Source organism: Sphaeramia orbicularis, chromosome 20, assembly GCF_902148855.1.
Source record: "Sphaeramia orbicularis chromosome 20, fSphaOr1.1, whole genome shotgun sequence".
Classification (NCBI taxonomy): domain Eukaryota; kingdom Metazoa; phylum Chordata; class Actinopteri; order Kurtiformes; family Apogonidae; genus Sphaeramia; species Sphaeramia orbicularis.
The window spans coordinates 18,838,716-18,856,612 of record NC_043976.1 but is presented as its reverse complement, the minus strand read 5'-3'; the positions used below and the strand labels follow the sequence as shown (position 1 = coordinate 18,856,612).

The window sequence follows — 17,897 nt, the reverse complement described above, 5'->3', positions numbered from 1 at the left end:
CCATGATTAAACACATTGTTGACACAGCAATTTACTTTTAAGGGCTTTATTTTTGGCTAAAATGCACGCCATCAGTAAATCTCTAATATGTGCTGCTCAATGACGTCTGTGGCCAGATGTAAACAGAGGTGAAGCTCACCTCACAAAAAAAAAAAAAAAAATGGCTGTGAATCACCCACGGGGAAATTAGACAATCATCATCATTAAATGTCCTGCAAATTATTTTCATCCACAAATCTTCTGTTATTTTTTCACTTCCTTGCCCGCTACCCCCTACATTACATTTAATTTTACCAGTGTCCGTACTCGTTAAAATTCTTTTTTTCTTTTTTTTTAACCTGTCCCTGCATGTTTTTGTGGGTTACCCGTTGGGCACCCGCGCGTACCCAACCCGGTGCAGGACTCTGCTTGCCTTTACTGTTTTCTGATCACAAGTTGGTTTAAATGAATGAAGCTTCTCCTATCAGTTGATTTTGTTTTGCATTACACTGAAATGATTCCAACTGGAAACAAAGGACCCATGGCTTAAAAACAGACAAAAAACAACCTTTTCCTAAAGCTGAAGAAAGAGCTTTATGGAAATTGGATCTCTGGTGGAAAAGTCCTGGATTTCGTGTATGTATATTGTATACCCAAAGAGATTCTGCCCATTGAATAAAGGCAAAAGGTTGTGAATATTAAATGACAAACTTATCTATGTTCATATACATATCTGTGGTTTGCAGAAATATACAATGGCAACATTTTTTCTTAGTGACAAGGTTGCCAGTGGCAAAGGAGGTGAACAAAACCTTTGTGCTTTTGGGGAATTTCTCTGTTGATATAATGAAATGTGACTCTGTTCTCTGACTAACAGTAAAAGTGACAAGAACATAAAGGCTTTACAACTGTTGAAATGCTCTTAATAGACACCGCTCTAAATGGTTGCATGTTGACACTAAGGACATAAGCCGCACGTGTTCTCAGAGATGTACATAATTTTGTGTCCGCGGGCAGGGAGGATACCTGTTAGTCGGGTTTAGGTTTCAGGGAGAGAAGTGCATCTCTTTGATTTAATGTGTTTACTCTTCCCTCGTGTCTCTTTCATCCCTTTCTTTTAGCTCTTCAAAAGGTCATGTGCTGTGCGCCAGTGGGGGTAGACTCACGACTTACGTTCAGGTCACGAAAGTATTCATTGTAGTCCAAGGCATATCCAACAACGAAGCGGTTGGGGATTTCAAATCCAACATCTATAAAAGCACACGTAGAGAAACATGATGTGTGCAAAATACTGACGGATAAAAAAAAATACAATTGTTTTTCAGACTGAAGTAACTTTGCTTTGGATTTAATATCAGTACTCACAGTCTGTCAGACTTTCAGCCATGTTAGGGACTCTTTTCACCAGAAGACTGAAACACAGGAAATGATACGTTTATTACTGAAATGTTACAGTACAGTCTAATGGACAGTGCAATAGTCACAACACATGCACCTTGTTTTCCAAATCTTACCTTGTATACATCGTATATTGTCTGTATATATCCTTATTTATTGTACATATTTTCACCTGTAGTGTGAGTTAGCTTATGTATATTTCAGTAGTTTTAGTAGTACTTTAGAAGGATATATATATTTAATATTTTATCCTGTAGCTTTTTGCACATACTTACATTTTTCACTATTTTGTGTGATGTTTTTATAGTCTTTTTTAGCTGCTAAACAGAACAGAGCTGCTAAACTGATTTTCATTGTTCCTGTGACAGTGACAATAAATATCTATTCTATTCTATTCTATTCTATTCTATTCTATTCTATTCTATTCTATTCTATTCTATTCTATTCTATTCTGACTCAATTTTTTTGTCATTCGATCAATGGTACAAGATAGAATGAAATGTAGTCACCCAGGTCTCAGTTTGTGGCATAAGAAGATAAAGAATACAATCTAAAATAGAATATATAAAGAGTAAGTAGGGTAGAATAAAACTACCATACAAAATATGAAAAAAAAAAAAAATTAAGCTAAAAAAAAATTCTTAGTATGTACAATATTTCACAGTACGCAGCAACAATAACAGTTAAAGTGGTGGTGGATAAGCAGCAACAGTGAACTAAAGTGGCAACAGCGAATTCTATTCTATTCTATTCTATTCTATTCGTTTCGTTTCGTTTCGTTTCGTTTCTATTTGTTTCTATTTGTTTCTATTTGTTTTTATTTGTTTCTATTCTACAATATTACACTAACCTGCCATACTCAAGGATTTTTCTCTTCTTCCACATCTTTATTTTTAAATGTGACATAAAAAAGGAAATAAACTTTGGACATGAACCATGTGTGACAGGAGATGCTTATCTTGTGTCTGTGATCTTTGAGCGCACAGGAACAGCCCATGGGTTTGAGATAGGGACTAAGAGACAAGCGATATCTTCTTCTCGTATTCGTCACACGCTTGGCATTTCCCCCCGCTGTGTGGAATGAAACAGCGACACCCAGAAAAAATAGAAAAAAAACGGGCTCACCCTGCGACCTTGACCATCTTGGGTTCAAAGGTCTCCACATGCTTCAGAAGTGCCTTCATGGTCTTTCCTGTGTCGACGATGGCCTAAGGGGAGGGAAGAGCAAAGGAAGAGGGAGGCATGAAGAGGGAGGGATGTGAGACAAAAAAAAATAGAATAACAGAGGAGACAAATCACAAATCTAACCCTGCAGATGTCATTTTCTTGTTTTGGTGTACAAATATAATGAACAATGCACATTTTTTCATCTTGAAAAGTGGTTTTGTTTCCCATAAACACTAAAAAAAATCAGTTTCTATAACAGACACAAGTAGATGTTTTCTGTGGCATGACTTTAACAAATCAAGTATGTGAGTCTTGTTGGTTCACTCTCAGAGCTGTTATGGCTCTGGGCAATTCTTACAAACTATAAATATTTTAAATGAATAACTCAACTAATGTTTGTGGATGAGTGTTTGTATATTCTCAGAATAAACAGCCCTTGTGATATTATATTTACACATTTCTGCTTCACTCCAAGACAGATTAAAACTGAAACAAACTAAAATATACAAAGAAAATTGTTTAACCCTTTATAAGGCACTTGTAGAAATATTCTGAAATTCAAAATTCAACCTGAATGTGTTACTGGGCAGTACAAGACTTTATTAATTTTCCAATTCAGTTCAATTCAATTCAGTTCAATTCAATTCAATTCAATTCAATTCAGTTCAGTTCAGTTCAATTCAATTCAATTCAATTCAATTCAATTCAATTCAGTACAGTTTATTTATCCCCAAGGGGCAATTTAAAAAGGGCATGAAAGTAGCTTAAAAAAAGACATTAAAAAGAGACAGTACAGGGTCGCCACACACAAGGACAAGAAAACACACATAAGTAAAGTGCTTGGTGGATGTATTTGTAAAGTGCAGAGTTGAGGAGGTGGACAGCCCTGGAAAAATTTTGTGAAATTTTTCAAAAATTCTCATTGTTATGTAGAAAATCAAGGTCAATGAAGTTACCATATTTGGTTCCTTTTCTGTAAGTGGCAAAAAAAAAAAAAAAAAATTACAACTAGAAAAGCACTAGGAGCGCAGACCTGCACCAAGGCAGATCAGCCCCCTCCCCGGATTACCACCAAAATGTAATTATTTTGTTCCTTGTGCCAGTATCAACATTTCCTGAAAATTTTATGGAAATCCATCCATAACTTTTTGAGTTATCTCGCTAACAGACAAACAAACAAACAGACAAACCCCGATGAAACATAACCTTCGCCGTTACACTTGGCAGAGGTAAAAATACAACAAAAACACATGTAAAGTGAAAGGAACATGTGTTTTAGAACTTCAGCACATGACTTTTAGAACATTAGACCTACATAAGTGCTGACCCAGACACCTGTCCACATTCATATTATCTCTTTGAGCATCATTCCTTACATTAGTACCATTACTTCATGGTACCTAACAAAGCAGGTCCACTCACTGTTCATGCAGAGGTGGACCTTACAGACCCTGTAGACCACATTGGACCTGAGATTGTTGACTCACTGTCCTCACTGTAACTGTTACTGTCACTGTCCTGTAATGTGTGCAGAAATTACCTAAAATAGTCACTTGCCCGATAAAGGGTTAATTTATACTGCACATTTGTGAAGCTACAAATATTTGGCTTGTCAAAACACAGTGATCTCTAAAACAATGAAAAGAGCAACAGCACATGACAAAGGTATAAAACCAGGTCACAAACAGAAAAAAAAAGCAAAAAATTAATTACTTACTGCAGATTTGCACAGCACTCCTTTCATTGATTTATAATTTCATTCAGTTTAATGGTTTTCCTGAGCTTCATGAATAAACTATAACAATCAACCACCCAAGTCTGACTGTGACTGAAGTTTGGCTCATGTGACCTGTCAGTCACAGGTGGTACCTCACATCACCAAAACCTTTTTACCGTGTGAAAAAGGGGACAAGATGATATAAATTTTAGACAGGTTTAGTGATGTAAAAAAGTGAGTATTTTCAGGAATAGAGTGGTAAGATCTTCTCTAGTTTTTTTTTTTATTTTAGTTTAATGGAACAGTTGGATGGATTACTGTTATTTTGAGGCTCATGGTTCATATTCTATAAGTCACTGGGGTTTTAAAGTCATATTGTGTGAAAGAGGATAAATGTGGCTGTATTTGTAATAAATATGGCACAGTTGTTTTCCAAGTTAAACTTTATCCATTGAAAAAATGTGACACTAAAACTTCAATTACATTAATACCACATTAGATACCAGGAAACAGATCGAGCCCAATAAAGCCTGAGGTGTTGTGACATGTTAGAAGTTTCAATCATGTTTCTGTATTAAAGTATGATGCAGTAATGTGGCCGAAAAGAAAGCATGGGTTAGTTAGTTAGTTAGTTAGTTAGTTAGTTAGTTAGTTAGTTAGTTAGTTAGTTAGTTAGTTAGTTAGTTAGTTAGTTAGTTAGTTAGTTAGTTAGTTAGTTAGTTAGTTTATTTTGGTCGTGAAACAAGAGTCAGTACAGGGCAGGGTTTGTGATATGTGATTTAGTGATTTATTCCAAACATGCAATGAAATTTAACACATATGCGAATCAGCAAAACATCCATAATGATACAAATATCAACAATCTTAGACAGAAGAACAGCACAATAGTTCCATTTACATGCCCGCAAAGGGGTGGGAAAAAGTGCAACTTATTTAATCCCATCCCCTCCCCTCTCCCTAAAATATTAATAATATATATGTCACTCTTCCTTTTCTGTTACTGTTTTATATTTATGTGTCTATTCAGACACACACACACACACACACATACAAACACACACACAAACTCATTCATCCATACACACATACATATGCTTATACATATACCCACAACATACAAGTACACATGGGGTTCATTGATGTAATACTAATGCGACAGCAAAGCAGGAGAAAAAATAATATAAAAACACCCTGAAAAGAAGCAAAAAACAGAAACATCTATCTTGGTTTGATCATGAAATGAATGGGATTATTTTTTATTTATTTATTTTTGCACTCATGCATTTTTGTTGTCATGATAGGACACTATTCTTAAATTTTTCATATGTTCTTAAAGCTGCTAAAAATGTAACTTAAAATAGATACACAATGTTAATAAAATGTGACACTCACCTCCACAATCAGCACACACTTGATAACATGAGGGGAAAAAAAGGGAGAAACACATTAGTAAAACAACACCTTTAAAATATTCACTGCTAAAACAAAAATAAAGACTTGATTGTCTCTGCGAAATTTACATTTGTTAGGGATGGTGTCTATAGCAACTGTGTTGGCAGTATCTTCAGGGCCTTTAACAAAAACACAGACGACTCTTTCAATTCTCGCTAGTAATGAACATCTGTGTCTACAGTGAGCAAAAGTCAGTGCTAAGTGTCTGGGTGTTGCACACTTTCCCTGCTGCAGGGTTTCAAATGACTCCTTGTTCCCTCGGCCGGGGTGTATGGGGCTCTTTGTGAGGCCGGCCCAGAGTATCTATGGTTTGGGGAGAGTGATTGGAGAGAATGCAGGCGCCCGGCCAATGCTCTCAGTCTACACCTGAACACTGTTACATAACACTGGAAGAAAGCAGATGAGGACATGCAAAGAAAACGCAAACATAACCAACCCGTTATGCTGCATGCTGAACACTAAACACACTGTAGAGCCAACAGTGCACTGGCAAGTATCATACTATAAGCACATTCCAAAAGGATAAGATAGAGTAAGTAAAACTAGTTGAGCAATAAATCACTGTATTTTAGAAAAAACAAAAACAAAACAGAATATGTTGCAAACAAAATTAAAAGTTATTAATTAAATTTTGAATATGAACTAAAGCATTTCTTTTTACAAACAGATTAAATTAATGTGCAACATTTGATATGAGACACCAGAACTAGTAATTTGCAACAGTTTTGATGGAAGCAGCTCATGCTTTTTCACTCCTCAATATAACATGATGTAACTATGTTGTTTTTATTTTGTCATTTTATCACAAGTGGCACAAAAGGTAATGCTGTCTATCCTGTCGTAAGTACAGACACTTATGTAAAGAAGTGCAAGCTCTGGTTCAACTTAAAAGTACAGACTCTGAAATATTCTATAAAACACAACTGACAAACAGAATACATAGGTTTAAGTTTATTTAGTCATCTTCCATAATACAGAACATACAGTCTATGAGGGTGATTTTAAGTGAATTCTGCTGAGACTGAACAGGCTTAGGCAGAAGCTAAATGCTTATATACACCTCGCCTACATTCAAATCAGTTTTAGGATACCAATCGATATGTAACCAATCAATGCATCAAAAATCATTTTTGCTTCTATCCTTCAAAAATATCTTTACAAACCAATGTTTTGAAAACAGTTAATGAATTAAAAATCTTAAAATATATATTTATGTCATTCCATAATTTAACTCCAATAACAAAAATACATCTTTTTATACATTTAACGGCTTTTTCTACAGTAAACATACAGACACCTCTGAAATCATACCTGCTTTCCTGTACCAAAAATAACTTTTGAACAGAGTCTGGGAATGACCTTTGTTTGGATTGGAGCATTATTTGAACAGTTTTGTAATAAAACAAGTCATTGAATATCATAACATGGGAATTTAGAAACAGTGGAGTTCTGTGTGTATAACGATCAGCTTTATGGGTGGTTTGTACGGCTCGTTTCTGCTGCTGTTATGGGATTAGTTATTGTTTTGAAGGTGGATCCCCATAGCTCCACACAATAGGACAGGTAAGGCTGAAAAATTTAACAATAAATGGTACGGAGTGCGTTATAATTTAAAACTTCCCTAGTTTTATAAAGGATTCCCATAGATTCTGAAATTTTGCCTTTGATGTAATTAATGTATTGTCTCTTTATAATATTATGATGTATTTTTCTCCAGTCCTAGTCCAGGTTTTCTTTCATGTCTGTTTCATTTTTGTTATATAGTTTCCATCTAGTTTAACCTGGTTTCATCTTGATTCAAATCATTTCATTTCATTTTTCGTGTTTTGCATTGTTTCTTCTGGTTTTATCACCTATGCTGTTTTTGTCTAGTTACATCCTTTACACTATTTTTGTTTTATTTCATCTTGTTTCATCTTCTACATCATTTCCATATCTTTCCATCTCTTTGGTTTTGTCTTCTTACATTTGTCATTTATGACACACACTCTTTTCTATGTTATTATTCTATCTTTCTGGTTGAAGTCAGTCTTGATGATGGGATGACACAATAAAACTGAATAATAAAATAATTGCTCATTCCCAAATGCATTGAAATTCTAAAGAGCAGCTGAAAACTGCCCTTCTGTATTATGCAAGCAGGATAAAAGAAGGAGCGTCCAAAACAGCAAACTCAACAGAGCTCTTGTATAAGGCTTATCAAGGCCGATGACTAACATATTTGTTTTGTGATAATATAAGAGACTCAGCTGGAAATTTGAGTTTAATCATTTCAACAAGGTGACAGATTGTAATAAGAGCGTCGAACTTCCTGATGCAGACAAAGTGGAGTGATTCATACTCACTGTGCCTTGCAGTCTGTTTATTCATACAGTCATTTCACATCAGTCAGATTTTGACTCATGTGTGTAATATTTTTGCAAAGTTCTGCTGAGTTTCTGTATTGTGCCTCTCTTGAAGAGCAGAGGAATAGATATGTGAGCTAAAAAGATTATTCTTGCTACAGGAGAAGTGGAAAACTGAAGCACTAACTCACCAAATCTGGTTACAACATAGTTTTTATTAATCTTGTTTGATCGTTTGTTGTTTTCATCTTATTGTATCTTTCTTGTTTTACTTGTGCATTAGAATGAGTGAAACAGATCATTTCAATTTACTTTGTTACTAAAAAAAATCTGTTTATTCTCAAAAGAAACCTCCACGGATCTCCACTGTACACCTGTTCAAATGTGTTTACCTGCTGGACGCTAATCTGACAGCTCCCTCTTGAGGCCATAATTCAAAGGTATGCTAGTAAACACTGCCCTCTGTGCACATTATATCACAATACAGGATTCAGTTCATCAACATTCACATACCTTTCCTCTCAGAAATGACAGGTCCCTGCTTCCAATGATGTGCAGGTCCTCTGTTGACTGATCATTCTGGAAACATGAGACAAGAATTTATTTGATCTTAAAGTTATTTTACAGCACAAGACCCAAATTTGGTGTCTCCACCAGGACCCAAACTTACACAAATAAAGCATCCATTGCCATAGCGTGTGCATTGTTTTACTGATTCTTTCACAAACAAAACCATTTCAAATCACAGCAGCTGTCAGGACCATATCTGTAGTGGAAACCTGATGTGCATGTGTGAAAAAACTTCTTCCTGTCACTGATATTTATAATTTACAATGTCTCTGGGAATTAACCATTTCATGCATGAATTATGAGAACTTTAATCAAGATTTTTTTTTTTTTTCTGAGTGTTTTATTCCTCATTAGGCATGAAAAAAACAATGTGACTGAAATTTTTTTATGAACGTATTTTTCACAGAGTTACAAAAAGGTCAACTCAGTAGGACATGATGCGTTTAATTTTTGAAGCAAAGAAACATGCATTTACTGACATACTGTGTGAAAACTATGAAATAAAACATTTTTAATGCTGCTAATCTGATGTTGTCTTACATTTTTAAACACTACAATACTAGTTATTACTCATTCAGATAACACGGAAAAAAACCCAACCTGCTAATTACAGTCTAATAACAATATAGCAATTGATTTACACTTAAATGTCTTACGGCAAATCAGGTTTATAAAAAACTGAAAAGTTATAGTCATGGTATGAATTGCAGTGTATGGGATGACACATAAGCGTCCACTGTGTTGGCTGATATGCAAGTAAAACAACAAAATACATGAATATACAAGAGAACAGCTTTGAGTAGCTGTCCACTGTAGTGACCATTATGCATGAAAGGGTTAAAGGAAAAGGATATACAAGATTACATTATTTTTATACAAAAAAAACAAACATTTGCAGCTTTATTTATTTATTTAGTAAAAATCAGTCAACCTTACCTAGTGAGCTGACAGCAGCTAACATTAGACAGCCTGACTTGTAAAATTTGACTTTTTTAAAAAACCTTAATGTCTGGAGCTTCATCTACTTAAATGTCAAGGAAAGGTTAACCTTTTATTACTATAAATCATATAGAAAAGAAAGAGTTACTTAAATTTAATATTTCATTTATGTAATCCTCCATTTATTATAAGTAAAACCCATAAAATTAAACATATTACTTTAACCTATAAAGACCCAAACATCCACCACTGACCAAAACCATCTACTGATGTAAAACGTTTAATACCTGCTGATCCACCAATATGATCAATACATGTAAATAATTGGTGTAAAATACAGTTTGTCATCTTTTCATGGTCATCAGATATGACCCATTTGGACGTTCAGAGGCTCTGTAGTTACCGTGGAAACACTGTCATCTTCTACAACATTGATTCACCAGTAAAACCCATGGAGTTGGATCAATGATTGTGGATGGAGACACTTGTTTTATGTTCAGTTATTGATAGATTTGACTAAAAAAGACACTTTTTCTTCGGTTTTCTCTGTTTTGATATAATAGCCTTTAAATCTACTGAGTTTTAATGAACATCTAAATGAAATACAGGAAATTAAATATAGTAAGATATATGATTTACAGTTAAAAATTCGTGGATGGATGGATAATATTTTAACAAATGGTGATAAATCACTTAGAAAGGTTAAATGGGGGGAAAATTAATTTGGGAACTGACATAAAAGTAGCACTGGGTCTTGATGGGTTCATTTTCTTTGTCAAAAACACATTTTATTTTGATTTTTGCATGTGTAGAACAAGTTTGGTTTCATGTATGAAGTGGGTAGTGACAGTGGCTAAGATGATGATGATCTTAGCTGGAAATGGGCAAATCATGTGACCTAATGTTAGTTAGCCAGTAATATATTACTCACAAACTAAGAGACACATTAACATGACAATGCAACCACTAAGATATACAAATACATGGCTGTGTGTGCCTATAGCGCTGTTATTTTACTGATCAAAAACAGGCATCATAATATGAATTTGACATTGATAATTAGGAAAAAATTTGATATACAGTGTTTTTGCCAGGACATATAATTTAGTTTTCCTCAAACATTGACTCTCTTACATCATCTTCAGGACTCACTTGTATGGAGCGGCACTGACGTAAACCTAAACGTGGACAAAACCAGATTCTTTTTCAGTTGGAGGTCAGAGCATCACACCTTTGAAGCAGAATGACTGCTTTGAAGTTGGATTGAACTGCAGATGCATCACTTGGATAAGAGGAGCAGTGACATGGATGAAATCCTGGCCCTGGGGGCAGGTCATATGACTCCATCATGAATGATGAGACTGACTTACAGCACCATCACTCACTCACACTGTCCTCCAGAGCAGGGAGACCAACTGCTGCCATCAAAACGTAATGATATTTACACGGGATGTTATTTGAATTCCTTTCCAGAACCATTTATATTGATCAATGGTGCTGTCAACTCCCTAAAAACGTAATTTTGGTGAATTTTCCCTGAGGGGGATATAAAAGGCTTAATTTATTTATATTTGAGGAAACCATGTGAACTTACAGTTTGACCTGAGTAGAGTTTAATTGGTTCAGTAGAGCAAAAAGACTGTCGTTGTTTTTATAGAAATATAAAGAGTCCTCCTTTTTACTAGAAGGAATGTGGCCACATATAGACATGAGCAAATCTTTTTGGACAAATACACCACAGTATAAATCAAGTGACTAATTCATATCACTGTAAACATTTCTATACCATCTCTCTTTTTATTCATTCCAGGTGCTAGACATTATCTCCTTGTCTTGGAGCAATTATCAGACTGGTATTTTCCTAACCTCAGCTCTGCAGCTGCTCCAGAATCAATTGTCCTTGAGGCGTCCTAACTGCACCCTCCTCACTTATTAGGGACAACAGTGACATCTGGGGGCCAAGGCAACACTGAAGCACTGCTGCCAGTGTCTGGAAGGGATTCTTTAAAGAGGAATCTGTCTCATGGGCTAGTAGAAATATTCAGATTCTTGATGCGTTTTTTTAAATTAAATACCAAAACATATGCACAGACAAATAAAAGTTCCACATTATTGTTCATTAGTAGCAAAATATTGTTAAAATACTGGTTTGGTCACAGTGATGCACATATATGATCATCGTTAATATGACATATTGTGTTGTTGGAGAATGTGACCACTGTTTCTGCTGTTTTAGGTATTTTATATTCAGTTTTATAAACATCAACATCAGATAAATGTGAGGAGATTTCATATGATTGATGGGTGAGGAAAACAACAACAACAACAACAACAGCAACAACAACAAAACAAAGATATGTTGCGCAAAAATGTTCTCAGTTTTTGGATTATTTCTCAAATCTTTTGATTTTTGGGTATACATTAAATAATATGATCATTTGTTGAAATGAAATGTGAGACGTTTAGAGAAAAAAACAAATCATTATTTGATAAAGGAATTAACAACTCAACTCATCAACACATGTGAAATGTGCACTGAATATACACAACTTTGTCAGGTGAAAACAATTTTGTTAACCACCAATTTAATCTTTAACAATTGTAAAAACTTAGAAAAAAAAAATAGAACAAATTATGCAAAATGATGCTTAACTGGTATTCTAACCATTTTTGTATAAATAGATGTTAATGAGACCTAACACAGATAGCAAACTCAATTTTGTGTGCTCCATCTTGCAGAGTGTGACTTGCACTAAAAATCCACACATGTGCTTGTTGCCTTAGGATACGGCATTGGCCAAAAGGTATCCAGGACCTGAAACTTCACTGGCTACAGCATGTTATGTTATGCTACTTTACAGACTAAAGACAATTTTGGTAGCCTTTTACATTCTACCTTTTGGTAACAGTTTGGTAATGTGCAGGTAGTAATGTAATAATACCATGTAATTACCATGTAATAAACAATGCAATAACACATCAACATCATTATAATAAAAAATGGTGTTTGTTGTTGCAGTGTTGAAATGCATGTCCTCCTATGGTCTAAATTACCACTTTTTTTTTAAGGTAATACACTAGAAATGATGTGTTTGATACTGTGACTTGCTACCTGGAAGCACTTAATGACTTTGAATCAGGGCTGGAGAGACACTGATGGAGGGGAAACAGGTGAACATCACAGTTTAGTGGAGTTTTGGCATAGTGTGATCACAACTTTTTGTACATTAGAAGACAAAAGGGTTGGAAACCACTGTTTTAAACTTTTACAGTGTGTTATTTGTTAAAAGCTTGTTATATCGTATAAAGTGTAAAATCCTCATTTAAAAAAAAAGGTTAAAATGGGAACAAATAGCCTGGTATTTGCCTGTGAAAAGAGTTGGAATTGAACTACGATATAGCACAAAAAGGTAAGAGTCAAGTAAAATACAAGTTATTGTTCAGGACAATGCACCAATATATGGGCCAGATCATCAGTATTGGCTGATATTTCCTGATATCAGTCATGTCATTATATATAAAATAACTTTTCACAGCGACAGATGTTTGTCTGTTATGTTATATTCTTAATGTTTTTTTCTTTTTTTTTTTTTTCATAAATTTGCAAGTTTGAATCAAAGATAAAATGCTGAGGGGCTGAAAAACTTTTTAACAAAGATTTCTTTGTGAAGGAGGCATGAATAACAACAAAAGCAAAAACAAAAAAATAAAAAAACATGTGTATCAGCAGTGGCAACTGGCCCAAATGTCATTTAAAGTATCAGCATCAGCCAAAAATTCTGCAATTTGTGCATACCTACTTTCCACAATTACTGCAGATGCATGAAAGTGATATGTTTTTCATGATCCAAATGCATTATATCTGAAAAAGAACCTTCTCCTTTTTCTTGAGACTCTATTAAAATCAGTCTGATGATGAATTGTGACATTTTAGCACAGGTGAAGGGTTTGATATCTGATATTTGCAGAAAAAACAAATAAAAAAACAAACCAATGTGTTCTCAAAAGATGTATTAATTCACAACGTGTATTCATATTGTTGTGTTTTTGCATATCGCCGACCTACCAGGTAGCTCTTCAGGCGGATGAACTCCACCCGTGTCTCCAGGTAGTTGTTGGTGTTGCGACCCAGGATCTTGATGAACTCCACCAGGTCTGCACAGAACTTGTATCCCCCCTTCAGGACACACAGAACCATTATGTTGTTGTCTCTGAAATCCTCCATGATGTAGTGGGCCAGACGCTCTATCCTGCAGGAGAAACATCCCATCATCAATCCAAAGTGACGCCCTGGAAACAGTTAGACCGCCTGATTCTGTGCAGGTGAAGGTTTACCTGTTCATGATGACCCCATGTGGGATGTAGACACTATCGATGTCCTGGTGGTAGTGTTCGGGGTAGGTGAACAGGTCCAGACTGTACCCTGGCCAGTCATCTTTTATCTGGGACACACATGGAACTGTTAGGCATCATCTGTACAGATGAATTTGATAAGTAACAGCCAATAATAGGGGGGGTTTCAAGGGTCTGGTGCATACTTTTTCCACCGATGGTCGAAGATGGAAAACGTACAGAGACAATTGAAATACAGATACTGATTCAACTTGTTTAATGCAGTAAAAGGGACAAAACGCAGACTCGAAAATGGACTCAAAATTCAAAAGTATCCCTTAAAACAGAGGTGTCCAACTCATTATCTTTCAGGAGTCACATTTATTTTTCATTTTCTGAACCCGCTTTATCCTCACTAGGGTCACGGGGGTCGGTTGGTGCCTATCCCAGCTATATAGCCTAATTTGATCTCAAGTGGGCCAAACCAGCAAAATAATAGCATAAATAGCCAACACTGTAAGCCCGGACTTTGTATTTGCTAAAATGCTTTAATTACAATGTACTTAAATGATTTAAGTTTTATTCCATTACTATAAAATGTTAAGTATATTCTACTAATTTGTAGACATAGTCGAAAGTACGAAAGAGTTTAAGTTGAATGGATTTAAATCACTAAGTTTTAGTCATGACAGCGCCTTTTCATCTCCGCATTGCATTGTGGGTATTAGGCATGTTGTTGAAAATGTGTTATTTTTCTGTGTAGGGGTTCAGTGGGGTTGTGGTGTTAGTGTTAATTTAGACTTAATGTGTGTATGCCAATGTTTATTGGCCTTTTTGTGTTTGTTTTTGTATTTTTGTAGAGCTGCACCGTGAGTCAGAGCCATAGGAAGAACAATGGCTTTACTGTTCATCTAGATTAGAACTTGTTTATTACAAATCTTTATACCATGCCAAAATAGTAGCACTTCCTGTCCTGGTAAATTACACTGTGCTATCTTCCTGCTTAAATGCCATCCATGCTGCAGTATATTAAGATGAATGATTTCATAAAGCAATTTATATTGCAGAAGATTTAAATCAACTCGGAATGAGTCCAATGCACTGATGATATTAAGTTAGTGATTATCTGACGCAACTGACATTGCAACAAATTTTGAGTTAAATTAACTTGGCATTTAGTGTGTTGTACTTAAAATAGCAATTCCATTCAAATCAAGCATTTAAGTTTAATACACTCAAGTTTTCGTTACTCATTACTTAAATTTTTTAAGGTAACCGGTTTACTCAAATTTTTAAAGTAAACTCAACTTATCTGGTCTTACAGTGTATAAATAATGACATATTATGCCTTAACTTATCATTTATACATGTGCATGACAGATCTGATCAACATAAGCATAAAACATTTAGTAACAGCCACTATATTGTTCACATTGTGCTTAATTTTCTTTACACATTTCAGGTTGTTCATATTTGTTCAGGTTATTCACATTTCATTATTAACCCATAAAGACCCAAACTGCCACTGGAAACCAAAATAATCTACTGATCTAAAATGTTTAATAACTTCTGAGCCATTAAACCTAATATTGTGTTGAAATAATTGGTGTAAAATGGTGTTTCTCAAACTGTGGGGCAGGCTTCCTTGGGGAGGCTTGAATGCTTGCCAGAGGGGGCATGGGATCACTCTTGGGTGTTTTTTTTTTCTTCAAATTAGAACATGTAGCAGGTGGAACTAATGTTTTAGCCGTGGAGCACCCTGGACTCATTTTAGGGACGTACCACAAACAAATTTAATGCCATGGTGATCTGTCACTAGACCAGACAAAGAGTTTAGGTTTGGAGAATGGACAAGGATTGGACTGGAACATAAAAATGTGCAATGTTTCTGTTTTTGCACAGTTTGTACAGTTTGCACTAATATTCTGAGATGTGCAGTGGAAACGGGCTCATTGCAGCCACTGATATTGTTAAAATGTTCATTTTTGTTGCCAAAATGTGTTTGTTGTTCTAAAAAAAGTAACTTTATTGTCATAGTTGTAAGATATTTGCACATTTCCTATTTTTATTTGGAAAAATATTGTCTCAGGGAGCAGTCTGGTTGAGTTTATTTGTATTGTTCAAGTAAAAATCTAAGTTATTTTTAATTTGCTACTTTTGTGGCACTTTCCACATTAATTTTTCTCCATATATATAACCTTTCTTAAGTGATTTATCATCATTCATTATGTGTTATCCTTTGTATTTTGCATTTTTCTGTGAAAATCCTCTATTTTCCTATATTTAATTTACTGATCGTGTAGCTGTTCATAAACACTCAGTTTAAAGTCTAGGCTTATTATATTAAAAACAGAGAAAACTGATGAAGAACTGACTATATTTTTAGCCAAGATATCAAAAACTGAATGTAAAACTAAGTGTCTCCATCCACTGTCACTGATCCAACTCCCATTGGTTTTACTAGTGAATCAATGTTGTAGAAGAGGACGATGTTTCCAGGGTAACCACGGAGCCTCTGAACGTCCAAATGGGTCATATATGATGACCATGAAAAGATGACAAACTGTATTTTACACCAATTATTTCAACATATTAATAGGTTTAATGGCTCAGAAGTTATGAAACATTTGGGTGCTTCTATGAAACTGGGTTCATTTTGGTACCTGGCACTTTGCCAGCTTTTTTAGACCCAATAATAAAAGAGAAATTTAGAAATATTTATCCTAGGATGTACCTAATAATGACCTCAGATGAATACAAAAAAAAAATTGCATACTTACTCTGAGCCATCCTAAAATTAATGAATTTTTAATAAAATATTGGGGCCTACAAATAGGACCAAAAATTGGGACATGAAAAACTACCTAAGTGTCAGTGCATTTTATTTTAAAAACATTGCTCAAAATGCTTTTATAGCATTATAAATAAAGACACTGTGTTAAATTTGACAATCCTTGTGGTTTTTCTAATTCAGACGTGGGGTTTTTCAAGGAATGTCAGTCTCATTCCAGGTTTTGTGTGTAACCCATCGTGTCCACTTGCGTTACATAAAGAACCTGCCCAGTTAAACACATATAAATCTCAAATGATTTTGCAACAGCGGTCATTTTTGTAAAACACTAATTAGTTCAATTCCCAAAATGTACCTGTGAGAGAATACAGAGATATTAAAAAAAAATAGTAGAGTGTAATTTTTGTGTCCTTTTGACCGTGTTACATGCAGATTTTTGTATTAAATATAATGTAAAACAATATAAAAATGTGTTTTATGAAAAAGTTTCTCTTTTATCTCTAAATATCTATTTTTAAAATAGACCCAAACTTTCTTCATAACATTAGTCTACATCTGGTTTGAATTTCTAGCCCCCATGTCCTGTTTTAAGGACCAGTTTCAGAGAAGCACCTATTTCAGATCAGTAGATGGTTTTGGTTACCAGTGGCTGTTTGGGTCTTTATGGGTTAAGACTGTATCAGCACCGCATATACATCACAGTAGTACAGAATTTTAATAGTAGTAATATATTTTTGAGACTTTAAATTGAACATACCACAATGCCTCTTTTGATTCCTGAGTTGTCCATCTGTAGCAGTCATGGAAATAAGATGCAAATAACAGTGAGTGGAATTACACAAATAACACACACCAGACCAGCTTAAGCTTAAATAGTTACATTGTCAACACTATATCCATGCAAACAAGTGTAATGTCTTAAACTGAGAGGATCATTTCTCTAAAAAACACCAGCTCTACAGACGGAATTCACCAGGAAATCTCCTGCAGCTTGGAAGCACAATTATTCACTCACATCTGAGCATTTCCTTCTCCATGCGTGTGAACTCTGCTGTGCAACATTTCTGCTTACCGTTTTGTCGCCTTTTTAAAAAATCAATCTTTTACATAACAAAAAGGAAAAAGCAGAAACTCAAAAAACATATCCGCAAGTCCAGACGAGCCACATGCGCTGCGGGATCACGCCTGAGTCATTTGTATAAAAGGA

General features: G+C 34.9%; 1 protein-coding gene across 2 annotated transcripts in view; it reads right to left on the bottom strand.

The window, feature by feature from the left end:
• Positions 1 to 17,897, bottom strand: part of prtfdc1a (phosphoribosyl transferase domain containing 1a) — a 19,769-nt gene extending 1,872 nt beyond the window's left edge. Inside the window, exons 1-9 of one of the 2 annotated variants that reach the window (XM_030122875.1) lie at positions 17,763 to 17,897; positions 17,448 to 17,480; positions 13,903 to 14,009; positions 13,634 to 13,817; positions 8,572 to 8,637; positions 5,654 to 5,671; positions 2,503 to 2,585; positions 1,345 to 1,391; positions 1,153 to 1,229 (exon numbers count right to left, since the gene is read on the bottom strand). In XM_030122875.1, the coding sequence (XP_029978735.1) occupies positions 1,153 to 1,229; positions 1,345 to 1,391; positions 2,503 to 2,585; positions 5,654 to 5,671; positions 8,572 to 8,637; positions 13,634 to 13,817; positions 13,903 to 14,009; positions 17,448 to 17,480 (615 nt within the window). In that variant the 5' untranslated portion in view covers positions 17,763 to 17,897. The remainder of the gene's footprint in view (positions 1 to 1,152; positions 1,230 to 1,344; positions 1,392 to 2,502; positions 2,586 to 5,653; positions 5,672 to 8,571; positions 8,638 to 13,633; positions 13,818 to 13,902; positions 14,010 to 17,447; positions 17,481 to 17,762) is intronic. The other variant, XM_030122876.1, reaches the window with a different exon arrangement.